The 26,646-nt window shown below is 45.9% G+C and overlaps 1 protein-coding gene across 2 annotated transcripts in view; it reads left to right on the top strand.

Annotated features, from left to right (window-relative positions):
* The first annotated feature begins 386 nt into the window (after window positions 1–386).
* The window catches only part of WWC3 (WWC family member 3), a 129,128-nt gene continuing 102,868 nt past the window's right edge, over window positions 387–26,646 (top strand). Inside the window, exon 1 of one of the 2 annotated variants that reach the window (XM_016943328.4) lies at window positions 387–732. In XM_016943328.4, coding sequence (XP_016798817.2) covers window positions 452–732 — 281 coding nt within the window. In that variant the 5' untranslated portion in view covers window positions 387–451. The remainder of the gene's footprint in view (window positions 733–26,646) is intronic. The other variant, XM_016943327.4, reaches the window with a different exon arrangement.

A 26,646-nucleotide genomic window follows, 5' to 3' on the forward strand; every position in this document is an offset into this window, starting at 1 on the left:
GAGCGGGAGCCTCCGTGGGAGATTCGGGAGGAGCAGCCGGCGTGGGAGGAGCCGCGGGGCCTGGGTGAGAACGGGGCGGGACGGCCGGAGGCGGGGCCTGCGAACGCCCTGCCCCTGCTCGCCCGGGCCGCGCCGAGGAACGAAGATGGCCGGGCGCGCCGCGGGAACGGAGGGGCGGCCGGCAGCGGCGGCAGCGGCGGCGGCGGCGGCTCCCGGGCTGTGACTTCGCGCGCGGCGGCCACCCGGGCTACCTGAACGGAGTGGGCGGCGCGGGCAGCGACTTGCTAGGGCGGGCGGGCGGACGCCGGTGCACGGGCGCCGGGCGGAGGATGCGCCAGGAGCGGCGGGCGGCTCCCCGCGGCCGCCCCCGCGCCCCGGGCGCCGGGCCTTAGTGCTGGCGGAGGAGGCGGCGCGCGCGGGGCGGCCGGGCGGCGGCGGGGCCCGCGCCGTCATGCCTTGGCTGAGCGGCGGCCGGCGGCGACGGCGGGGACAGCCGCGCGAGGCCCCGCGGGAGCCGCCGCCGTCCGCGCAGCCCCAGCGGGAACCGCCGCCGCCGGCGCCCCCCGCCGCGGTCCCCACGCCCCCAGCTCCCTCCGCGCCGCCGCCGCGGGCCCGGGAGAGCGCCGAGCTGCCGCTGCCCGCCGGCTGGGAGGAGGCGCGAGACTACGACGGCCGCGTCTTTTACATTGACCACAACACGCGGCAGACGTCGTGGATCGACCCTCGCGACCGGTAAGCGGGCCGGCTGGGGGCGCCAGACCCGGCGCGGGCGCTACGACCCGGGCCGCCGGCCGGCGCCACCGCGGATGCGCTGGGGACACGCCCCGCCCAGCGCGGGGCCGCCGAGAGCCCCCGGGCCCGGGCAGAGCTCGGAGCGCCTCCATCCCCGGAACCAGGGGACTCCCTGGAGTGCTCCGGTCCAGGCTACGATCGAGGCGCCCCCATCCCTTGGGCCCAGGGAGAGGATCGGAGACACCAGGAGGCCCTCGGGGCTGGGTGAAGATCTTTGGTTCCGGGGGTCCGGGAGAGGATCCACCCTCCCAATACCCCGACTCCCAGGGCTCTGACCAAGAATGGAGGTGCCCCTTCTCCAGGCCTCGAGCCCTCTGAGCGCCGAGGCCGGCCGCCTACAGGTCCCCCGCCGCTGGGCGGACCCTCTCATTCGGTTCCCTCACGTCACCCGCTGTCCGGCGCCTGGGAACTGGGCTCCTGGAATTTCCTCTCCTGGGGCTGACAGATGGCCCTCTTTTCCTTTCTCTGCGGCAGCCTCGCCCATCCCGGTCCCGGGCGTCTGCGGCCCACTGCCCCGGCCCTGGTTCTGCAGGTGTCCCCAGCCCCGCGGTGGCGAGATGAGCTGTCACCTTGGATCACAAACGTGCGCCCCAGCTTTGGGGTGCGGGTTCCCTGTCTGGCGGGTTCAGGCTGGTTTCCATCCAAAACCTGATGTCAGACGGGCCCTTGAGGGATTCCCAACCCTTTTGGAGTTGGAGAAGTCTGTTCCCAAACTCTAGTTGCTCTTTAGCGCCTTAAAACTCGTGAGTTAAAACTGTTTGAAATAGCCTTCTGTACTGCAGCCAGAATGCAATATGATTAGTCCCATATGCTTTTGGAATAAACGAAAAACAAGAATTGTATTTTAAGTTTCCTTTTTGTGAAAGATATGCATGGGGTACAAAGCTGTCTTATTCACGTATAAAAACCCAATCAAGTAAAAACTGATTCTTGTAAAAGCACTACCAGATTTCATTTAATTAATTCCATGTAACGAAGCTCTTCCTTAACTTTTTGCTCGATTGTCTACGGGTTTCGATTGTTCAACTGCTTTTACAGAGATGTATTTTGTGTGGAATTGGGATTTCTGTGGACATCAAGTGTTTCCACAGGTTATCTGATGTCTTGTCCTCTCTAGAGCAACTCTCCTTCCAGGGCCTGAGTGCCAAAAAGGAAACACCACAGGCTTCCCAGTGATTTGAAGACTTGCAAAGGCCCAGTGTGGTGACATTGTGCCTGCTTCCTCCTACCTGCATAGGGAAGGCGGCCTGCATGGCACTGGCGTCTGAAAATAAACTTTTGAGGAGAGAAGCTGCTGAATTGTTTGAAGATTTCTCTGAGTTCAAGCAGGGGAAAACAAAAGAAAGCAAAACAAAAAGATCGTGATTCCCTAACATTCTCGCTGAACATTGCAAACCTCTGGGCTCAGAAACCTATATCAATCCTAGTACAATTTTATGGGTTAAAAAGATGCCTAGTTATTTTGAAAATCAGGTGAGATCATGTTATAATTTTAACCAAAGGCTAGAGCCCCAGCTGTTTGATCAACCCTTGGATGGTTCTGGAATTGGTAGAACTGCTTGGAATGCAGTGCCCTTTTATACCATATGTATGTTAAAAACCCAAACAACTGGAAAATGAACCAATTAAAATAGTGTTTTGCTTAGAAAAGGCTAAGGCTCACTTTCCAAGGGTAATATAAAACAGTTGTGGTTATATTGGAGTGGAGATTCATGCTGAAAGATATCAATGTGAGGATTTTCTTTTTAATGGTGTAACCTGTGACAAACGTGAATGGACCATACAGAAATCAGCTTGGAGAATCTTGTTTTCCATGTATTTCAGACACATTTCCTATATTCCTTTTTTCCAGAAATCGATTTGTTACTTTTCAGACAATCACTTAAAGGTTTTTAAAAAGTCTCCGTTCTGATGCTAAAATTGTCAATTGAGTGAACGAAAGTGGATATTTTACCTTTTTTTTGTAAAGTAAAAACGTGTGTACTTTTATGAGACGTTGTTTTTATAGTGAGTGAAAATTCAGCAGGGGACAGCTTGAACTTCAGCTCCCATAATACCTTGCCCGAAATATGTATGGAATGTTCAGCAAGCCACAAACATTTAAGTGGAGTCGGCTGAAGGCTGTAATAGTCATTCTTCTTCCTCTTTCAAAACAGAACCTGGCCGAGTTTTATAGGTGGCGGGTTACCCTTTAAAGTTGTAATTAACTTTTATTATATGGGAAGAACTGCATGTCAGAGGGCAGTGTTTTCTCCATGCGCATCTGACAGTTAAAACCCTTTTTGAGTTGCATTTGAGTCACACAGGAAAATGGTATTCAAGAAGTACGAGGACTTTCACCAAACAGCTTCCACATAGAGACCTGACAGGAGAAAGGCAAATACATAATAGCTTTTTTTTTTCTCTTTAAGAAAATGAAATTGTGGTGGAATAAATGAATGTAGTAGGTTAAGTGAAAATTGTTGTTGACTTTAAACATAATTTCATATAAACTTTAGTAAAAACTGTATAGCATAAAATATGGTCCAAGGGTTGTAAACAAAATCTCTTCTCGAGTTTTATAGTAATTCCATTCAGTGTTGTGTTTAACATTTGATAGTGCCGGCTCAGAGCATGTTGGTGAAATTATTGTAACTGCTTTTTAAAGTTACAACAAAGAAGATATAAGGAGACGTCTTTACGGATGTGGCTACAGATGTATACACAATCTCAATATTTTAAAAACAATTTTTTAGTTTGATTATAAGCCTACCTTCGGTTGGCTGGGCGTGGTTGCTCATGCCTGTAATCCCAGCACTTTGGGAGGCTGAGGTGGGTGGATCACTTGAGGTCAGTTCAAGACCAGCCTGCCCAACGTGGTGAAACCCTGTCTCTACTAAAAACACAAAAATTAGCCGGATGTAGTGGTGTGCGCCTGTAGTCTTAGCTACTTGGGAGGCTGAGGCAGCAGAATCACTTGAACCCTGGAGGTGGAGGTTGCAGTGAGCCGAGATCGCGCCACTGCACTTCAGCCTGGGTGACAGAGAGAGACTCTGTCTCAAAAAACAAACGAAAAAACCTACCTTCAGTTTAAATTCACTATTTCTATAGATTGATACTGTACATATAATTTTCATAGTTAGTTTACTGGGAATCATACCCAAGAACTTGGTTAAAAACTACAAAGTTAGGCCAGGCGTGGTGGTTCATGCCTGTAATCCCAGCACTTTGGGAGGCCCAGGTGGCAAGATTGCTTGAGTCCAGGAGTTCGAGACGAACCTGGGCAACATAGGGAGACTCTGTCTCTACAAACAAATAAAATAATTACGTGGGCGGGTAGCGTGTGCCTATAGTCCCAGCTACTCAGGAGGCTGAAATGGGAGGATTGCTTGAGCTGGGGAGATCCAGGCTGCAGTGAGCCGTGGTCGTGCCACTGCGCTCCAGCCTGGGTGACAGAGTGAGACCTTGTCTCAAAAAACGAAACAAAACCCCACACCAAAAAAAAAAGAAACGAAAAAACAAACTACAAAGTTAACTTATTTCTATGGCTGGTAGTTTCCTTACATGAGTCTTGTGTGGTTTACATTAGTGGCACACTAATATATTAACTGAATATATTAACTCAGAATACCTTGACCACCTTATGAAAAGGTATTTACCATTGGGCAGAAAATATGGGAAGAACATTTTTGCCCCCTTTGTAAAGATTCACTGTCTTTGACAGTTGTGTTTACGTGTGTGTCTTGCAGGGTTATTTGGGTATTATCCTATAGATGGACTGAGTGTTTGAAACCTCATGTTCCATTTCCTGTAGCTCAGGTGGAGTTGTACGGTACTGGAAATGCCAGCTCTGGGCAGCTTAAGTATGGTGGACGATATCATATTTGAGATCAAAGTATAAATAATCATGCTGATGGCGGAAGAGCAAGATCATGTCATGGCATAAGCTTTTGGGGACCCATTTGTTCACCAGATGGGATTTGACCTGTGCTTCATGGAGGAATTCTGTGGTATCTTAAAAGTCTTCTGAAGATGCTTTTGCTTTAAGAGGAAAACAATCCATAGCTCTGGAATTTGCTAGGTTGGATCCCCATTTAACAGCCAAATAACATCATTGCTACCTTCTTGGAACCTTTATTTAGCTATTCAGTATTAACTAATAGGAGGTTTACTATATTCATCCCACAGAGTCTATTTTTGGACTATATAAACTGTCCTGGTTGAGCTTTCTGATAAACAGGTAATGATTTCTCCCTTTTTCTTTTTTTAAGGTTATAGATAGTGTTTGTATGAACATGGGGGAGCATCTTGTTTTTAAGGCTGTAAGGGGTCAGTCCCTGGAAGAAGCGGCTCTTGCTTCCATTTAGATCATCAATCCTCATTTTTTGGTCTAACATTTTTTGGTCTTTTCCTTTCCTTCCATTTATCTATTTATTTATTTATTTATTCATTTATTTATTTTTTAAAGAAAAGTGAAAGGAAAAGTAATTCATTTCCAAAAATAGCTCCTGGATGTTTGGAAATCTCCAAGTTTCCTTCTCCTTCCTTTCACTCTGATTTGGGAAGTGGAAATAACACGTATCACCATCTCTAGTTAGGTTCTACTTCAGGAGCCCATGGGTCAGGAACATGTTCATGGTCATCTGGTGAGCCTACGGTAGGCTTCTTGACTTCCATTCCAGATCCTTTTGCTAATGGTGTCTATCTTTCCCATAAATTCAATAAAACAAATCTGATGGAATAAAAGCAAAGTTAAATTCTACTGAGTTCAGTTATCCCTGTTTAATAAAGTGAAGAAATATTTGTGGAGAGTCTTGGCCTTCTGTGTGCAGGGACAGTATGTGGAAACCAAGCTGGTCTGGGAGGTGGCACACAGACACATAAAATGAAGATAACAATAGTTGCAAGGCATCCCAGGATTGATTCAGTTTCTCGGATAATGATCACTTCAGAGAAAAGGTGGGCTCACTTGAGCCTGGGGTTGTCTTTTTCCTTGCCCATCCTTCTGGGTGAGGGGTTCTAGTGCTTTTCCAGCAGTAGAAAAACAAGATCATCTATAGGATGATCCACTCAGTCCATCTATAGGGTAATACCCACACAACCCTGCAAGACGCACACGTAAACATAACTGTTAAAGACAGTGAATCTTTACAAAAGAGGCAAAAGTGTTCTTCCCATATTTTCTGCCCAATGGTAAATACCTTTTCTTTTCTTTTCTTTTTTTTTTTTTTTAAATGGAGTCTCACTCTTGCCCAGGCTGGAGTACAGTGGTGCGATCTCGGCTTACTGCAACCTCCCCTTCTTGGGTTCAGGCAATTCTCCTGCCTCAGCCTTCCAAGTAGCTGGGATTACAGGCGTGTACCACCACACCTGGCTAGTTTTTGTATTTTTAGTAGAAACAGGGTTTCGCCATGTTGGCCAGGCTGGTTTTGAACTCCTGACCTCAGGTGATCCGCCTGAGGTGAGGCCCGCCTCAGCCTCCCAAAGTGCTGGGATTATAGGTGTGAGCCACCACGTCCAGCCAGTAAATACCTTTTCATAAAGTGGTCAAGGTACTCTGAGTTAATATATTCAGTTAATGTATTAGTGTGACACTAATGTAAACCACACAAGACTCATGCAGGGAAACTACCAGCCATAGAAATGATAAGTTAACTTTGTAGTTTGGTTTTTGTTTTTTTGGTGTGGGATTTTTCTTTCTTCTTTTGAAAAAAAAGCAAGATCTGGGCAAGATAAGGGGAACAGGAGAAAAGTGCTAGCCTTGAGGAAGTGCTGGGTGTGTTCGGAATAAATGAGGGAATGAGTCAACTCGACTGACCCAGAGCTGTCATGTAAGGGAGGTAAGACTCAGGCCAGAGCATGTAGCTCAGGGTCCCACAGCTTTGGGGCTGGAAGAGCTAGGATCATCTTGTTCAAATTCCTTTTTCTACTTGACAGCCACAGCCAATGGGTATGTTCTGCCGGCTGCTAGAAGGGCAAGGGACTTGAGCTGGGTCTTCTGACCCCCGTTTGGGTGCTCTTTCCAGAATGCCACCCAGCTGCCCAATCCACACAATTTTTAAGCATCCTGCCTCTGTTCATTCATTCATTCATTTATTCATTCATTCAACAACTGTTTGTTGCACAATTTCTGAGTCTAAGGCACTCTTCCAGGGTTTGGGACTCCAGTGTTGAGCAACACCAGACAGGCTGCCGTGGGGCTTACCTTGTGCTCGTGTCCTTTTCCACGAGGCCTCACCATGCTGTTCCTGCCTGCTGGTTTCTCCCTGCGGGGATCCCTTGGCTCTGTGATTGTGACAGATACATGCGGAATGCACTAGGCTTTTGCATGGATGTTTTCTTTCTTTTTTCCTGTATCAGCTTTTTCAGGTTGAATTGCATGAATGTTTTCATCGAAAGCCCATGATGGCTGCATGAGGTGTAGGGGATCATGTGATAAAACTGAGGCCAGGGGAGATTGACTTAGTAGCCTCACTTCCTATAGGCAGTGAGGTCAACATCTGTTCGACTTCGGAGTTGAGCCAGGTCCCCTGCCTGTTCTTGACTGTGCCTTGGCTAGGTAACTGTGGCTAGGTAACTGTGCGTGCCCCTTGCACTTTGCTATACTCATTAGTTATTTTGATCTTGCATTCATTATTGTTTGATATTTAATCCTTCCTGTGGTATAGTGGCCCCTCAAAGATGTCCACGTTGTAGTCCCTGAAGCCTGTTAATAAGTAACCTTCCATGGCAAAAGAGACTTTGCAGATGTGATTAAGTTAAGGATCTTGAGATAGGGAGATGATCCTGGATTATGTGGGTGGGCCCGATGTCATCATAGGCATCCTTACTAGAGGGAGGGAGGAGGGTGAGGTCAGAGTCAGAGATGGAGATGTAACAACGGAAGCAGAGGCTGGAGTCAAGTGGCCATGAGCCAAGGAATGCAGGCGGTCTCTAGAAGCTGGAAAAGACAAGGAAATGGACCGTTCCCTAGAGCCTGCAGATGGAACGCAGACCTGCTGACACCTTGATTTTTGCCAAGAGAAACTGATTTTGGACTTCTGACCTCCAGAACTGTAAGATAATAAATTTGTGTTGTTTTAAGCCACTCGGTTTGTGGCAATTTGTTACAGCATCGGTTTGTGGCAATTTGTTACAGCATCGGTAGGAAACTAACACCCCCACATGCATTGTTATCTCAGTGAGAATGGAAGCATCTGGTCAGCTTGGTGTCTGCATAACAAACACAGCAGCAGCTGACATTTATTACATGCTTAGGCAGGTACTGTGCGAAGCATTTTACATCTTTTTTCTCTCCCTGGCTTCTCACAATACCCCCAGAGGGTCCTCGTTTCTTGTGCAAGCATGGAGAGTCACTCACATTGGGACTCGCATCAGATGTGCTGTACCAAAAACATATTTGATGAGCTAGCTAAATGTGGGGCTGGGGAGAGGTAGGCTTTCTGAGAGAAGAGGCCAGTTGGAAACTAGTGGAGGTTTTCTCAGGTGATCACAGGCCTGAGCTAGAGCGATCAGGGGCACTCGGGCTAGAAAAGGCAGGGATTGTGTCAGAGACATTGTGAAGGAAACATGGTGTAGAGGACTTAGCTAATGCTTGAATGAAGGCAGGTGAAATCAGGAGGGCTGCTGAGGAATCTTACTGGCACCTAAGGAGGAGCTGGGACTCACTGGGGCCAACCGAAAATCCTTCTATTAACCCCACTCAGAAGCTTTCATTGGTGGTGGTGGTTTTGTGTGTTCAATAACTCCGTTACATAGAGAAACATGTTAAGCTGTTCAAGTTACTGTATTGCTGATGGGCAGTGTCCTAAAAGGTGTCCAAACCAAGAAAGTGTTATTTTTGTTTTATTTTATTTTTGGAGACAGGGTCTTGCTCCGTTGCCCAGGCTGTGCAGTGCAGTGGCATGATTATAGCTCACTACAGCCTCCAGCTCCTGGGCTCAAGCAATCCTGAACGTGTTACTTTAGACCAGGGTTTCTCAATTCCTTGTTGTTAGGGCTGTCATATGTAGCATATGACGTTTAGCAGCGTCCCTGGTCTGTTACCACTAGATTGAGATATTAGTAGCAAACTCCCCACCCTCAGATGTCTCGAAAATGTCTCCAGACATTACCAAATGGCCCCCGGGGTGGGCAGTATCCCTTGGCTGAGAACTGTCTGAGCTACCTCCATCCACCTGGTTACAATGCTTCATCTTTAGCTGCTGAATTTGTTTCAAGCCTGTTGTCAGTTCCTGAGATACTATGCAACAGAGACCTGATTTCTGTGTTTCCATGAACAAATTTCAAACATATTTATGTGAAAAACCCTGAACCAGTATATGAAACTGGGAACATATATTACTATGAGTGTATTCTTCAATTCTTAGAATACTCTCAATTGATAGGCATTTACTGACTGTCAAGAGTATACATATATGCAGTGAAACAGAAGAAAATGCATCTGTTCACACTGGTGTTCTGCAGCAACCTGGAGAGCTGGCCTGGCCTTTTGAATGTGTGTGTGTGTGTATGTGTGTGCGCGTTTGTGTGTGGAGGGAGAGATCAGGCTGCCTAAGATGCTCCGAGCCATTCAGTGCCCTGAGCCATTCGGTTCTCCCTTTGGTTCGGAGGAAGGAGGGGTGAGAGGAGTGGAGTGCTTCTGCCTTTGCTCAGAAATTCTACAAATACAGAGCAAGGACATCTCGAAAGGCCGCTTATGGAGCTGTGGGATCTCCAGCATTTTTCATCTGGAGGGTTCTCTTTTCATTTCTTTAAAACTGAAGGGACTGAGAGAGAGCATGGGGAGGAGGGAGGGATGTTGATGTTGAGAATGAACGGGGGAGATGGCTGCACCAAGCCTGGGATCACCAGCCCCACAGTGGCAGTGGGTGGATCTTTGAGGCAGGCGGAGGTGCCCCAAGTAGCTCCTCTGCCCGAGGCTCCGTGCTCCAGGAAAGAGGGCATCTACCAGCTTGGGTGTGGTGTTTCCAGGCGGCCCGGAGCTCGGCCAGGAGACCACATAGTCACTGCAGGAGACTTGTTCTTTCTGCCACTTAGAGCTCTGTCCTGTGGACGGGTGCCTGTCCCCAGCATGGGGGAGGCCTTGGAGTATGGGGTCAACTAGATTTACCTTAAACATTATTTCCATTTTTAAAAAATTGAGATACTATAAAATTTACCTTGGGCACGGTGGCTCATGCCTGTAATCCTAGCACTTTGGGAGGCTGAGGCGGGCGGATCACTTGAGGTCAGGAGTTTGCAACCAGCCTGGCCAACGTGGTGAAACCCTGTCCCTACTAAAAAAACAAGAAAAATTAGCTGGGCGTGGTGGTGGGCACCTGTAACCCCAGCTAGTCGGAAGGCTGAGGCAGGAGAATCACTTGAACCCGGGAGGTGGAGGCTGCAGTGAGCTGAGATCGCACCACTGCACTCCAGCCTGGGCGACAGAGTGAAACTCCATCTCAAAAAAATAAAAAATAAATAAAAATAAATAAAAGTGTACAATTTAGTGGGTTTTGTTATATTCACTAGATTGTGCAACCGTCACCCCTATGTAGTTCTGAATACTCCATAAAGAAACGCTGTGTTCATTAGCAGTCAGGCCCCATACCCCCAGCCCCTGGCAACCGCTAATCTGCTTTTCATCCCTATAGATTTGCCTATTCGGGACATTTCACAGGGACCTCCCTGTATATTTCTTTGCAACTTCCTATGAATCTGTAATTATTCCAAAATAAAAAGTGAAAAAGAGATTGAGAATGAAGGAACCAAGCAGAGATCTAGTTATTTATAATTGAAAAATAAATTTAAATAATCTCATTTAGATTTTATTGTGTTTTGTCTATATAGTACTTAGCCTATAGTAGGCCCTCAATAAATGTTTGCTGAATGAAATTATGCATGTAGAGACAGGTTTTATTGATTTATAATGATCATTTTGTATTGCTGTATTTCACTGACTTTTCCTCATGTACACTATTCTGATGTTCTCAAGAGCAGTCCCTCCTTGTAAGCTGTCAGAGCACCGATTTTATTGGGGTGGCCACACCTTCTCTCGGCTCTGGAGTTATGACGTTGTCTGTACTTCCTGGTGATGTCCTGATTGCCCTAAGCCAGTGGGTCTCAACTGAGGATTCCCTCTTCCTTCTCCCTACACCCAGAGCATTCGGAAACATTTGGAGAGATTTTTTGATTGTTACACCTGGGGGTAGGTTCTGCTGGCATCCAGTGGGTAGAGGTCAAGGACGGTGCTGAACATCCTACAATGCACAGGATCGACCCCACCACAGCAATGAATGATCCAGCCCCTAATATCAATAGTGCCTGAGATTGCTCTAAGCCAATCATACAGCATCCGGGCCTGCAATTGGCTGAGGCAGGAGCACATGACTCAGACCTGGTCAATGAGCTGTGAGGGGAGGTATGAGACAGGCATGGTTGGGGAGAAGGCTCCTTGTCCCCATAGACCTACGTGGAAGGAACTTCTGCTAATTGATGCTGTGTCTCCATGGAAACCTGGAGGTGGGCAGCCACACTGATGCCCCCAAAACTAGGAGGGAGCTGGCTGAGAAGCTGAGGGTGGTGGAGTGGAAAGTCTGTCTTTGATGAGGTGGGTGGATGGATGAATTAAGCTTTGGTAGCTGTCTGCCTTCAGTACCTTTTCTTACGCGAAACGTGGTAACAGCATCATCTTATCCTTTAGAGCCAGTCGAATTAGAATTTCTGTTATTTGCAGCCAGCTAAGGCATTCTCACTCATGTGTTTTCTGTTCCTTGCCGCCCCATAGTTTTCATGATTGGCATAAGATGAGAGGTTTAGACTGCCACTGAGCTGCTGTCCCCTCACTTATTAAATATTCCTGTCTTTTTCACTCTGATATTTATGATTATATAAGTACTAAAATTATAATGGTCCCTATGTGCAGTTATTTTCTCTGTAGTTTTGTTTTTCATGTTTGCCTTAGGAGATAGTTCTAGGCATGGAATGAATAAAACCCAATTTTTTTGTTAATTTGTTTGTTTTAATATATTTTTATTTTGGAATATTTTAGAGTTACAGAAAAGTTGCAAAGATTAGATGGTTTCCCTGTCGTTAACATCTAATATCACCATAGTATATTCTGTGGTGATGTTTCTTTGTCAAACCTAAGAAGCCAGCCTTGATAACATTACTATTAACCAAACTCTAGACATTTGAATTTTACCATTTTTTCCAGTAATGTTCTTTTTCAGCTCCAGTGGTTTTTTAGAACTATTAAACTCTTGATATTTGTATGGTTCAACCTAATATTTCTAAGTTTGTCCTTCATCTTTGTTTGGTGAGTATTGTTTTGTGCAGTTGACAGCCTTGTTAGATTTGCTCCAAGGCTTCATGGTAGAGTGCAGGGATTCTAAAGGATTTTAGAATCATGGACCCTGGGAAATCTGACACAAGGTAGGGATTCTGCGTTCAGAAAAAGGTACCAGCACACAGAAGCTTGCATATGCTTTCAGGAGGATTAGAGCTCTCTGGAAACCCAGCTGTGGTTCCCAGAATAATGGAGGCTTGGTTTGAAATGAGCAGACACCCCCAGAGATGTCTGCCATGCACTCACTCTGTATTGTTGAATGAATGCACGCTCACATATTCACCATCACTAGCGTAGGTGTATCATAAAGGATTAATTCAACAGTGATTCAGGGAGAACCTTCCGTGCTTTCTCCACTTCTTCCCCTCCCTCATATCCAACCCAGCTTTAGACTGTGGTGTGCAGCCACTGGATACACAAGTACTAGATAGGTTTCACATGAAAAGGGGAGCTATGGATGAACCTCAAAAATGTGACACTAAGTGAAGGAAGCAGATGTGGACACAACATAATTATATGATTTGATTTTTGCAGAGTGTCCAGAGAAGGCAAATCCATGGAGATCGAAAGTGGATTAGTGGTTGCCTGGGGCTGGGGGTGAAGAGTGTGGTGACTGCAGTTGGGCACAAGGGATGTCTTTGGGGTGATGGAAATGTACTGAAATTGGTTTGTGTGTTGCATAAGTCAGTAAATTTATAAAAAACATTGAATCTTACATGTAAAATGGGAGAGTTTATGATATGCAGATTATACCTCAATAAAGTTGTTTACAAACATTGTTTTGTTTGTTTGCTTGTTTTTAGACGGAGTCTCACTCTGTCACCCAGGCTGGAGTGCAGTGGCATGGTCTTGGCTCACTGCAGCTTCTGCCTTCTGGGTTCAAGCGATTCTTCTGTCTCAGCCTCCCGAGTAGCTGGAACTACAGGCGCATGCCACCATGCCTGGCTAATTTTTGTATTTTTAGTAGAGACGGAGTTTCACCATGTTGGGCAGGCTGGTCTCGAACTCCTGACCTCAAATGATCTGCCTGCCTCAGCCTCCCAAAGTGCTGGGATTACAGACATGAGCCATTGCACCTGGGCGTTTACAAACAATTTTTAAAGCAAATCTGTTTTTAAATTCAGGTGGTTACCTTGATTTGGTAGTTGGAGAAACCAGACTATGTAGATTAGACTTGGCAGCCTCTAACCATGCAAAAAGCTTTTTCGGGCTTCTCGAAATGTCCATACAATTGCCAGGGAAACTTGCCAAGAAGCCACATGTTAACATTGCCCAGGAGTCTTGCCAACTGTAAGGGGAGGATACCACCATGTAATAACCCGGTAATCATTACTAAATTAAAAATATAGTGGGTTTTTCACTAAGGCAACTAACTTTTTCATTGAGGCATTTATCTAATAGGGTGACTCATTAGTACCACTATTTGTTTTATAAAGTTGAGTGATATCTGGTTACCTGGCAGTATTTGGAGTCAAGTGAATTTTGTGAATAAATGACCAATTGATACTTGGCCTTTAAATATTAACATTTTTTCTTTCACATGTTTATTTCAATGTTTAATATTAGAAGTGTTTAGGAGTCTTTATTTAGAAGTTTAGTGATGTTTTTGTGACCAGAAATAGGCTGTAGGAATTTAACTCTAGTTAATACCAATTAGCCTGTGGTCAAATTGGTTTCCTTATGTGTTGTTTCACTTAAAGCTATAGTTTCCATGGAACTATTGAAAATGTTAGTGAGGACTTACTACTTACTGTACCACTAACTGCAGGGACTACCTAGGTGTGGGTAGCCCTGATTTCAGACATGGACAGCTTTGAGTCCGACTCGGGACTGCTATTTGCTGTGTCTCCTAAGTCAGGTTATTTGGGCTCTCTGAGCTTCAGTTTCCTCTTCCATAAAATGGGGGCAAAGCATTTGCCCTCTGGGTTGTTTTGAAGACTCTAAGACTAGGTAAGGATCTTAGGTGAGTGTCTGCTGCAGAACAGGCACTCACATGTTCTTTGTCCTTGTGGTCATATCACATACTCCTTCAGCTTTGGGATACCTCAGCATATTTAGTCTTCTGCTTATCAAAATTCCCTCCCTTAGCTGGGTGCAGTGGCTCATGCCTGTAATCCCAGCACTTTGGGAGGCTGAGGCGGGTGGATCACTTGAGCCCAGGAGTTTGAGACCAGCCTGGGCAACATGGCAAAACCCTGTCTCTACAAAAAATACAAACAATAGCTGAGCATGTCCCTGAAGACCCAGCTACTTGGGAGGCTGAGGTGAGAGGATTGCTTGAGTTTGGGAAGTAGTGGCTCCAGTGAGCCAAGATCGTGCCACTGCACTCCAGCCTGGGCAATAGAGTGACACCCTGTCTCGAAAAAATAAATAAATCAATAAAATAAAAAAAAAATCCCTCTCTCCATGATTCCACTTCTGCTTCTGAGTTGCCTCCTTATTTTCCTTGTAGTTGGGTAGCACTGGAGGCTCAGCAGTATAAAGACAAGGGCTCAGAGTTTATGATAACTGTTTTTCCTCACTAAGCAACTGTTCTTTGCATTCTCATGATTTTGTGGCTGGGGAAGCGAAGTTGCTGGAAGTGAAATGTTACTAAAGAGAGATAACAGATTAGAGGAGAGCCATTGAGATTTTTCTGTCAAGGGCCAGATAGTAAATATCTCAGGCTTTGAAAGCCATAGGATTCTCTCTCTTTCTATTTTTTTTTTTTTTTAAACCCGTAGGACTTGTGAATGAAGGCCATGGAGATTCTGTTGCAACTGCCCGACCCTGCTGCTGTAGTGCAGAAGCAGCCATAGACAATACAGAAACAAACAGGCCTGGCTGTGTTCCAATAAAACTTTATTTACAAAGACAGGAGGCAGGCTGGAATTGACCCATGTGCAGTTTACCACCCCATGATTGATGTCATTTGTCATTCTTTTTTTTTTTTTTTTGAGACTGAGTCTCACCCTGTCGCCCAGGCTGGAGTGCAGTGGTGCGATCTTGGCTCATTGCAACCTCCGCCTCCCGGGTTCAAGCGATTCTCCTGCCTCAGCCTCCCAAGTAGCTGGGATTACAGGCGCACGCCACCACGCCAGGCTAATTTTTTGTATGTTTAGTAGAGACGGGGTTTCACCATGTTGGCCAGGCTGGTCTCGAACTCCTGACCTCATGATTTGCCCACCTCGGCCTCCCAAAGTGCTGGAATTACAGGCGTGAGCCACTGTGCCTGGCCGATGTCATTCTCGTTTACTAATACAGTCTTGCACCAAAATGATGGACTGCGTATACAGTGGTCGTCCCTTAACATTGTGATGCCATATTTTTACTGTACCTTTTTTATATTTAGCTATGTTTAGACACACAAATACTATTGTGTTACTGTATTGCCTATAGTATTCAGTACAGATTTGTATCCTAGGAGCACTAGACTCTACTGCATAGCCTAGGTGTGTAGTAGGCTGTGCCAGCTAGGTTTGTGTAAGCCCACTGTGTGATGTTTGTACAGTGACAGCATTGGCTGACAATGCGTTTCTCAGAACATATCCTCATCATCAAGCAATGCATGACTGTACAGCCAATGCTTTTGTGTCACACACTTTCATTATCGTTGCATTAGCTTGGCCACAAATCTGAAAATACTCTGAGTGTGTATAGAATTATACTGATTTCTAGGTGTGATGTCATAGTATTCTGGAACTTGGAAATTGTAGCACTCAGTGATGCTAGAGACTTAAAAAAATTCACATTATATGATTAGACTTTGTTTCATAGCTAGCAGTCACTTAATACTGGACAGATGTTAAGAATAGAAGTTGGCTGGGTGTCGTGGCTCATGCCTGTAATCCCAGCACTTTGGGAGGCTGAGGCGGGAGGATTGCTTGAGCCCAGGAATTTGAGACCAGCCTGGGCTACATAGGGAGACCCTATCTCTACAAAATATTAAAAACTATCTGGGCGTTGGCACATGCCTGTGGTCCCAGCTACTCGGGAGGATTGCTTGACCCAGGAGTTTGAGGCTGTGGTGGGCTATGATTGCCACTGACCCAGGAGTTTGAGGCTGTGGTGAGCTATGATCGCCATTGTACTCCAGCCTGGGTGACAGAGCAATACCTTGTCTCAAAAAAAAAAAAAAAAAAAAAGAATTGGACAAGTTGATTCAAGATCAAGATCTTCAGCCACGTCTCAGCACCCTCGTACAAAACCTGGGAGGCAGTTGTCATATGTGTACCGACAGCCTTTGGATGTATATTTAAATGTGCAGATGAACTTACTTTTGGAACAAAATGAAGTTTGCCCAAATTTCTGTGCTGTTTGGGTCTCGGATGGAAACTCTCAGAGCTCAGAGTCAAGGGTGGCATGGGCAGCTTGTCCATGTGGATGCCTGGGAAAGTCCTTGCTTTTGTGGGGTCACGGACCAGTGGTGGGAGATGGGAAAGTGGGTGAAGCTGGTTAGAAAGAGGCAGCAGAAGACAGTGAACAGTTCATACAGAGTTGGCTTCAGTGTATTGCTGGCAGCATGTGCCCAAGGCTGTAAAAGATCTTCCCATCCTTAGGTTCACAAATGCCACTAAAATAGTGGTAACTCTCAGGCAGGTGTGACTGTGCCCCTTGGGACATTTGCACTGTCTGGAGACATTTTTTGCTGTCCCCACTTGGGAGGGATGGGGTGTGTCCTGCTGGCACCTAGCGGGTGGAGCCCAGGGGTGTCGTCCACACCTGCCGTGCAGGGTGGCCCCCCCATAGAGAGTGAGCTGCCCTGAGTCAGCAGAGCTGGGGCTCTGGCTCACACCTGCTCCAGGCCTCCAGCAGCGAGCTGTTCTCGTTGGCCCTTGCCCTTGTGGGGCTTCCGCTGCAGTGGTGGCAAATAGCAATCACTGAGCGTGTCACCACATTACAAGGTGCAAACTGGCAGGGTGAGGTTGGTGGGACTGTGTGGCTGGGTGGGTGACCGTTTTGTGGAGAGCGGCTGGAGAGGCCTTATTTTTCAGGTGCCTGCGGGAGGGGAGGAGGGAACCTGAGGTGTCTAGGGTCAGAGGCTTTCAGGGAGAAGGAGCTACAGGTGCTAAGACGAGAGCAATGGGCCAGGAGGAGGATGATGGGGTGAGTCGGCGGTGGCAGCACCTCATGAGCCACTGCAGGGACTCCGGGTGTGACTCAGCAATTCTGTTGGGAGCTATTCTGTTGGGAGACTTAACATTTCATTGAGGTCGCTCTGACTGCTGTGGGGGACTAGGAGGGCAGGAGCTGAAGCAAGGAGACTGGTTTAGGAGATGGCAGCTGCCCCCAGGGCTGAGCAGTGGTGGCTCAGGCCAAGGAGGAGGCAGTGGGGTGGCTTCCTGAGGACCTGGACCCTGCGATTTGGTCCTCTGTCTGCTTCACCCCAGCTCCTGAGACCCTCCCTCAGAATCCTTGCTGGCTTGAGGAGTAAAGGGTTCTGCCAAAGTGGATATCAAGGCTGTCATGGGTGGATCAGCAGAGGAGCTGGGTTTTTTTCCCAGACTCCTTCTCAGTTTTGCTGCTGGGGCTATAAGGAATTCCGTGGAACAGGAAGTGTGCAGGGCATGCATGATGTGCCTGTTATTTTAGCAGTGGGGCTGTGTCCTAAAAGACAGCGTCTTTGGCCGGGCACGGTGGCTCATGCCTGTAATCCCAGCACTTTTGGAGGCTGAGGCAGGCAGATCACCTGAGATCAGGAGTTCGAGACCAGACTGGCCAACATGGTGAAACCCCATCTCTACTAAAAATACAAAAATTAGCTGGATATGGTGGTGCACACCTGTAATCCCAGCTACTCGGGAGGCTGAGGCAGGAGAATCGCTTGAACCCGGGAGGCAGAGGTTGCAGTGAGCCGAGATCATGCCACTGCACTCCAGCCTGGATGACAGAGTGAGACTCCGTCTCAAAGAATATTCATATGTGCTTTTGGAATGTCTGTGTAATGCTTTAATCAGTTTAGAAACTGATATTTTATTATTATTTAAAAAAAAGAAGTGGTGATCCTTTGCTTTCTAATGGCTGGGGTGGTATGGATCTAAAATGGTAGGGCTTGAAGTCCATGGTGGCCAACTCTACAGCGCTTTTAACACTTTTCCCCCAGGGGAACATTGTACGTTTTCTTCAGGAGCACTGTGACACTGTTTGGTTTGCCGTAGATAATACGGATTCAAAAGGCATTCCAGATACATCATTCTGTGATTGACCTGGCCGGGTTAACCCAAGATTGTCACCTTGTTATTCTCAATATTAAAAGCCAAGGCTCTGAAAACCACCCCACTGAACGCATATCATAAACCTCCAAAATGTCACCATGGACGTGGCATATTGACAAAAATGTCAAGGATTACCAAGAATAGCTTCTTGCATTCACATGTAGTTACAGGCGAAGGACAGAGTAGCTCTTGCATTTAAAATGCGACTGCAGTGGCCAGAACCAATAATTCCTGTTTGAACAACTCCCGGCCCTCAGCTTTACCTCAAGGCTTTAGATAGACTTAGTTTCAATTTTTAAAAAGGAACACATGTCCTTATTATGCTTTAGAATTACTAATAGAGATAATTCTCTTTGTTGTGCTATTTGCTACTCAGCTCCTTTTAAAAGATAGATGACACTGAAGTTTTACGTAAACACATGACTGATAAAATACTTGTTTTTCCTGAGTCATTGTCAGTGTCTCAGCTCTAAACCTAGTGCCAGCTCAGTAAATATTTGATGGAATCCAAAGTCTGCATTTTCTTAAGGTGGGCCAGTTTTTCTCTTGTTATATAAAGTAGAGAAACATACCACCTTCTTCCCATTTATTTAGGAGTGGTTAGTAGCCCTTCTCTCATCTGTTGGGGTGGTCATCCCTTTTCTGCATCAGTGAAAATAACACCCTATCATTTCACTTCAAGCACAAATGCTACTTTTGTCTCATTTTTGGAGTTATAAAACCATGTGGATTAATCCCAACCAGGTGGTGGGGAGCCAAAGCTAAGCTGTTTCTTTCACCTCTGACCCGCGCGATTAGTTTGTGGAAGAACGCTCTCCAAACCCATAGGAAGTTCACAGACAGCTTGGATTCCTCGGAGGGTCTTCAGTATCGATTGTGTAGCAGAAAAAGCAAGCATGCCTCTGGGTCTTTCCTCTCTTCTCCATAGTCTTTTTTATGTCTAACTGGTGTTGGGTTGCTTTACCTCTCCACCCAGAGTTAAAGAAAGTGAGTATCTTGGCATGTTCCAAACTACTGAAATAAATGAAAATCAGGAAATTTTCCATGAAGCAAACCAATGACATAATGGTACCTCAAGCACAGGAGTTACTGGAATTGGTTTTGTGAAGTGGTTGGCCGGTAATGTTTGCAAAGCTGGGAGGTGTAAGAAGTGGTTGGGTTTTTTTTCTCACCAAAAAGACAGCCCTACATTAAAGTTATAGTTCTCATATTAATGAATGGGTTTTAAAGAAACTGATGTTCTTCAGTTCTTTTTTTCCTCCCATGACTTGCTGTGAAAGTAAAGATGAAACAGAAGTATGACTGTTAGGCCATGAATCTGTTACTAATTAGGTCTTATGCTTACTGGGATCAAAAGATGGGATCAAAGTAAGAACTCTCCAGAAGCAAGAAAAAGAAGGTGCTGGGAAAAGGCGTCAATTGCAGCATAGTTTGTTTATAAATGAGCAAATGAATTGTATGTACAGCGATCCTTCATAGTAACTACCTCTACTCCAGCGGAGGTGTTTAATAAAACAATGTCTTACCATCTCTGACCACTGTTACTCACACCTGATTTCTGGAATGCCTATAAGAACTCTCGACAATGAAAAGAATCGAAACATGATAGGCTTGAAGCCACAGGCATTATTTCTATTTTGAGGTCGGTCTTACTCCTTAGATTTCCCACACGAATAAAAAACATTGGCCCATCTGCAGTCATGTGGCTGAGTCCTTCCTGCTGAATAACATCTCTAACCACAGATGGTAGCCAGCTCCAGGTTAGATTGTTCTTTCTTTTGCTGAGCTGCCCATGGCTCCAACTGAAGTTTACCTGCCCATCTGGTCTTGTTGGTACTCCTAAGAGCCCATTCATATTTGACCTTATTTGGTGTTCTTAATGAGCACACAGTGGTCTGCTGATTTGTGACCACCACTCTGTGGTTTGTTTGAAGACTATGCACACTAAACTGTGTCCATCATTCTGGGGGCATGATTATGAATCCACTCACTGTTCTGGTTATGTTGCTCCTGAGTGCCTCATATCTGTGATGTAGCCATTACCTGCATTTTCTGAATGTCGCACATCTACTTACATTGTTTTAAAATGCACATTTTCTTTTCTAGGAAGAGGGAGCAGGCAGAAATGTTATACACTTTATCCATGATGAGTGTAGCAGCAGGTGAAACCCTGAGGTGTTGGCCACAGAAGTGCTTATGTATATATCTCATATATATATGAGATATATATATTTGAGACAGAGTCTGGCTGTGTCACCCAGGCTGGAGTGCAGTGGCACGATCTTGGCTCACTGCAACCTCCGCTCCCAGGTCCCAGTGATTCTCATGCCCCAGCCTCCTGAGTACTTGGGATTACAGGCATGCATGACCACGCCCAGCTAATTTTTTGTATTTTTAGTAGAGATGGGGTTTCGCTATGTTGCCCAGGCTGGTCTTGAACTCCTGGCCTCAAATGATCTGCCTACCTCAGCCTCCCAAAGTGCTGGGATTACAGGCATGAGCCACTCCACCCGGCCCCCACTTTTATATTGAAGGTTGTGTATACATGTATACAGTATCCTAACCTGGTGCTTTTCAATCCTAGCTGCATGTTAGATTAACCTGGGAGCTATATATTTGTATTTGTGCCATCCTAGGAGGTTCTGATCAGCAGGGCCCAGGAAGTCCCCTGACGTCCGTCTTTCCTCCATTAAAGAAATCAAGGTAAAATTAACATGACATAAAATTAAACATGGTGAAACCCCATCTCTACTAAACACAAAAATTAGCCGGGCTTGGTGGCACGTGCCTGTAGTCCCAGCTACTCAGGAGGCTGAGGTGGGAGAATCACTTGAACCTGGGAGGCAGAGGTTGTAGTGAGCCACGATCTCACCACTGCACTCCAGCCTGAGTGACAGAGTCAGACACCCTGTCTCCAAAAAAAAAAAAAAAAGGAATATGAAATTAAACATTAAACACTAACTATTTTAAAGTGTACAATTCAGTGGCATTTGGTATTGTCACAGTGTTGTGCAACCACTACCTTTATCTAGTTCCAAGACATTTTCATCACCCCAAAAGAAGACTGTGTACCCATTAAGCCGTTGCTACCCATTTCTCCTTATCCCCAGCCTCAGCTGCCCATTTCTCCTTATCCCCAGCCTCAGGCAGTTACTCACTATTCTACCTTCTGCCTTTATGGATTTGCCTATTCATGCGGGAAATCTGAGGAGCAAGATCAATCTCAACATAGAAATGATACCTGTGGCTTCAAGCCTATGATGTTCCAGTTCTGTTTATTGTAGAGAGTTCTGTTCTTACAGGTATTTCAGAAATCAGGCATTAATAATAGTGATCAGAGGTGGCGAGACATTGTTTTATTAAACAATTTATATTAATAGAATTATAGAATATATGCCCTTCTGTGGCTTCTTTCACTTAGCGCAATGTTTTCAAGATTCATCCATGTTATATTGTAACGTGTCAAATATTTCATTACTTTTTTTTTTTTTCTTGAGACAGAGTCTCACTCTGTCACCCAGGCTGGAGTGCAGTGGTATAAATCACAGCTCACTGCAGCCTTGACCTCCCAGGCTCAAGCAATCTTCTCGCCTCAGCCTCCTGAGTAGCTGAGACTACAGTTCCATGCCACCACTGTTGGCTAAACTTCATTCCATTTTATGGCCAAGTAATATTTCATTGTATGGCTAGGCTACGTTTACATTTTGTTTATCCGTTCATCATTTGGTGGACATTTAGGTTGTTTCCCTCCTTTTGGCTATTGTTAAGTGCTACTATGAAATACAGGTAGAAGTATTTGTGTCCCTGTTTTCAGTTTTTTAGGGTATATACCTAGGTGTTGGATTGCTGGGTCATATGGTAATTCTATGTGTAAGTTTCTGAGGAACTGCCAGGCTGTTTTCTAGAGTGGCTGCACCTTTTCTTGTTTTTGTTTTTTGTTTTTTGTTTTTTTTTTTGAGATGGAGTCTCGCTCTGTTGCCCAGGCTGGAGTGCAGTGGTGCGATCTCGGCTCACTGCAAGCTCTGCCTCCCAGGTTCACGCCATTCTCCTGCCTCAGCCTCTCGAGTAGCTGGGACTACAGGCGCCTGCCACCACGCCCGGCTAATTTTTTGTATTTTTAGTAGAGACGGGGTTTCACTGTGTTAGCCAGGATGGTCTCGATCTCCTGACCTCGTAATCTGCCCACCTCGGCCTCCCAAAGAGATGGACTTACAGGTGTGAGCCACCGCGCCCGGCTGTGGCTGCACTGTTTTACTTTCCCACTGGCAGAAGTATAGGAGGGTTCCAGCTTTTCCATGTCCTTGCCAACACTTGTTATTTTGCATGTTTTTTTTTTTTTGGCTTTTTAAAAAATGGCTAACCTCGTAGGTGTGAAGTGGCATATCACTGTGGTTTTTTAATGTGCATTTCCCAATGACTGATGAAGTTGGGCATCTCTTCATGTGCTGTTGGCCATTTGTATATCTTTTTATTTTGAAAAATATCTATTCAAGTCCCATGCCCATTTGAAAATTAGTTTATCTTTTTGTTTCTGGGTTTTAAGAGTTCTTTATATATTCAGACTAGAATATATAAATGTTATAAATGTGACGAGAACATGACTAGATACCTATCACATAAATGAATTTCTTTCTTTTTTTTTTTTTTTTGAGACGGAGTCTCACTCTGTCGCCCAGGCCGGAGTGCAGTGGCACGATCTGGGCTCACTGCAAGCTCCGCCTCCCGGGTTCACGCCATTCTCCTGCCTCAGCCTCCCGAGTAGCTGGGCCTACAGGTGCCCGCCACCACGCCTGGCTAATTTTTTGTATTTTTAGTAGAGACGGGGTTTCACCATGTTAGCCAGGATGGTCTCGATCTCCTGACCTCGTGATCCGCCCGCCTCAGCCTCCCAAAGTGGTGGGATTACAGGCGTGAGCCACCGCGCCCAGCACATAAATGAATTTCAAGTGGCATCCTTTTTTGAAAAGTGCTCCCAGTGGGTTCCATTAGCAACCAGGCTCAAGAACGGGACCAGCGATTCATTCCTTGGGGCTTCTTACAACACACCTGGGAAGCTTTCTTAAACATAGCCCCTGTCCCTCAAGCCACTCAGGTGATTCTGATAATACATCCCCACCCCAAAGGGAACAAACGTAAAACTAATACATGGCAAAGCAGTTGTTAAGGTAACCGGTGACCTGACTGAACAGGTGACATCAAAAAGAGAATCCTATGTTCAAAGGGAAATTTTGAAAAAAGAAAAAAAAAAGAGAATCGAGTGGCTCTGTAGAGAATCAGCTGCCATCGGCTTCCTGCTCCCCGTTCCCGGAATGCCCTTGCAGAGCATTTGTGAAATGTGCAGTAGGCTGCCCTTTGTCCTGATGGTTCATGTGACAGGGTGGCCCAGCTCCTCGAGGTGCCATCAAGACTTGTCATGTTGTCAGACCTCTCAGGAGGTGACACTTTGTCCACCTGAAGGGCACCCTGGCATTCATGCGTAAGCCCTTGAGCGGTGCAATGCTTAGTTCTGTGGGGACTCGTCTGGTCGGGAGAGCACTCTCAGTACTTGTTTGAAATGTCCCTTTAATCGTGGCAATGTGGCATATTGAGGTTTTCTACCATGAAGAACAGTATCTTTAGCCTGCTTTGCCCCCACCCAAAGTACCCTTAATTCCAAAGGATGGCTGAGGGCTGGGCTCAAAACTGAGAAAGTGGGATGGTTCCGGGGCTGTTGGTGGAGCTTTCTAATGAAAGAAGTTCTCCATCTGATAGGAAGCTGAGCATGGGGGCAGGAGAGAGAGGGTCCCCAGGGTTTTCTGCCCCACAGGAATCTCTTATGAGGAAACCCCATCCATGGATCTGGGATCCACTCTGGTGGTTCCCTTGTTGCTTCTGGGTCCATAGGGGCGGGAGAGCCTACCGTATTCCACGTGAGTCGCTCTTCCTTCCTGTCACCTTCTGCACCAGTCCACAACCTGGACCCTCTTTCCCCACCCTTGTCTCCTGCTGGTCTAAAATGAGTTACTTATGTACAAACGTTGGGAAGAACATAGGGATTCCTGAGACCAGATATTGATATGTGGGAAAAGAGAAGAAAAAAGAGTGCTTCAAAGGGCTTCAGTTCCATATAAATGCATGTGTTTTCTTAAATTCCATGTCAGGGCAAAAGCTTTTTTATTTTTATTTATTTATTTATTTTTTAGCAAAACATTTTTTTGCTGTGCATTTTCTATAGGATTATCTTATGTACATCATATTCAGTGTTACAGAGAAGAAGGCAAAGGAAAATCTGTTTCAGTCTCTTCGTCAGCCATACATGTCACACATTAGCACATGCTCTGTATACCAGTTTTAAAGATTTATTACTATTTCAAAACCATCGCCTCCCTCCAAAAAAGGAGAGGCTGGGTCTGGTGTAATTGTTGCATTTTACTGTTTACTCCATGCAGAAGCACATCACGGTGAAATGTACTTAGTTTATGTATTTGGCTGGCATTTTTCTTTTCTCTCTTCTCTGCCAGACTTTATCCTGTCAGGGGTTGCCCTCAGTTATCCTGTTTCTCAGAGCTTTTCCTGCACTTGGCAAATGGCAGTGCCCAGTCTTCCACAGCTGGGTGGATGAGTAATTATTTGATGACAGTTCTGAAGACACTTTCATCATTCAAGGTGGAATTCCTAGTTTGAAAAACAGATGCTGGTGAAAATTACTCATCATGTGCCCTCCATATATGGTTCCTGTTTACAGTATAGGAAAAAACAAACAATAAAGGCTTCACCCCAAGTCAACCAGATATGTGGGCATTTTCCTCACACACCAAGCAATTCTCCAGTGGATACCAACTGGCATCCTCTAATTCAACTCACTTCTGATACCGTCTACCTAGAGTTAGAGTCAGATCCCACAGGTTAAGTTCCACAAGACTGCCACCCACTTCAAATGCCAGTCACAAGTAGTAGACTGTCACCCCTACTTCTGACTGACCAGCTATGAATCAGGATCTCCACAACCCCCTCCTTGGTTTTGATTAATTTGTGAGGACTGCTTACAAAGCTCAGGGAGACACGTTCCCCAGTTTACTGCGTGAGTAAAAAGTATGATAAAGGATACAGACGAACAGCCAGATGAAGAAACACACAGAGGCCTGGAAGGCTCCTGAGCACAGGAGCTTCTGTCCCTATGGAGTTGGGATGCACATGGATGCGTCTGCCAACCCGGAAGCTCTCTGAACCCGGCACTTTAAAGGGATTTTTGTGGAGGTTTCATCACGTAGGCATGATTGATTATTAACTCAGTCTCCACCTTTCTCCCTCTCTCCAAGCCTCCAATCATGGCTTGGTCTTTCTGGTGCCCAGCCCCCATCCAGGAGCCCACCAAGAATCACCTAATTAAAAAAGACCTCCCATCACTCAGGAAATCCCAAGGGATTAGGAGCTCTGTGTCAGGATTCCAGGGTCAAAGACGAAATATCAGAACAAAAGATGTACCTAGCACCCCTATTGCTCAGGAAATTCCAAGGGTTTTAGGAGCTGTGTGCCAGGACCCTGGGGCAGAAGCAAATATATTTCTTCATTTACCACAATATCACACTTCTGACCCTGCTCACCTGGAATCTTCCTTGTCCATTTAGATGCCAGGCACGCGGGGGACAGATGAATATTTACCTGTGAGCATCAGTCATACAAGTGGTTCTAAACCTGGGCTTCCAGTTCGAATGTAGCATTTCAGAAATACTGCTGCCTGTGTTCCACCACAGACCAGTTAAGTCCCCATCGAAATGGCCCCTGGCCAGGGTGGAGATTCACTGGCTATGGGACTCCATCTTGCTCACAATAACCAGTGAATGTTTGTTGATCATTTCAACCCCTTAATGACCTTGGAAACTAGAAATGGGGTTTGTAAAGGGGAAAGAGGTGGAATAGCTATAAATGCCACTGTATTATTTTTATGGAATGGGAGTGGGAGTGGGGCGTGGGTAGTGAGGCTGGGGCTAAGGTTTGATGTTCTGCTGACCATAAAATAATTTGTATTTGTGTCGAGTAGCTTTCTCCTCTCAGCTCCCATAGCTGTGTCCCTGCCTTTGAGTGAATCTGTTGTGTAGTGGTAATTTGTTATGTATTTGGTCCCCCGGTGAGCTGAATTCCTTGAGGTTAACTCCTGGCACTGAGCATCTCAAATAGCTTTCCTGCAGTGAATATTTAAACAAATGAATAGCACTTTGCAGTTTTTTCACAGTGCTTTTCCTAGGGTGCGGTCCCCAAGCCCTCTCATCCTTAGCCAAGATTACATGCCCGAGGCTTGTGAGCATCATTTAGACCAAGCTTCATGCATGCCTTGCCTAGCAGGAGCTCTCTGTACATACCATCTGTTTGCCA

The sequence above is a fragment of the Pan troglodytes genome, chromosome X (assembly GCF_028858775.2).
Source record: "Pan troglodytes isolate AG18354 chromosome X, NHGRI_mPanTro3-v2.0_pri, whole genome shotgun sequence".
Taxonomy (NCBI): domain Eukaryota; kingdom Metazoa; phylum Chordata; class Mammalia; order Primates; family Hominidae; genus Pan; species Pan troglodytes.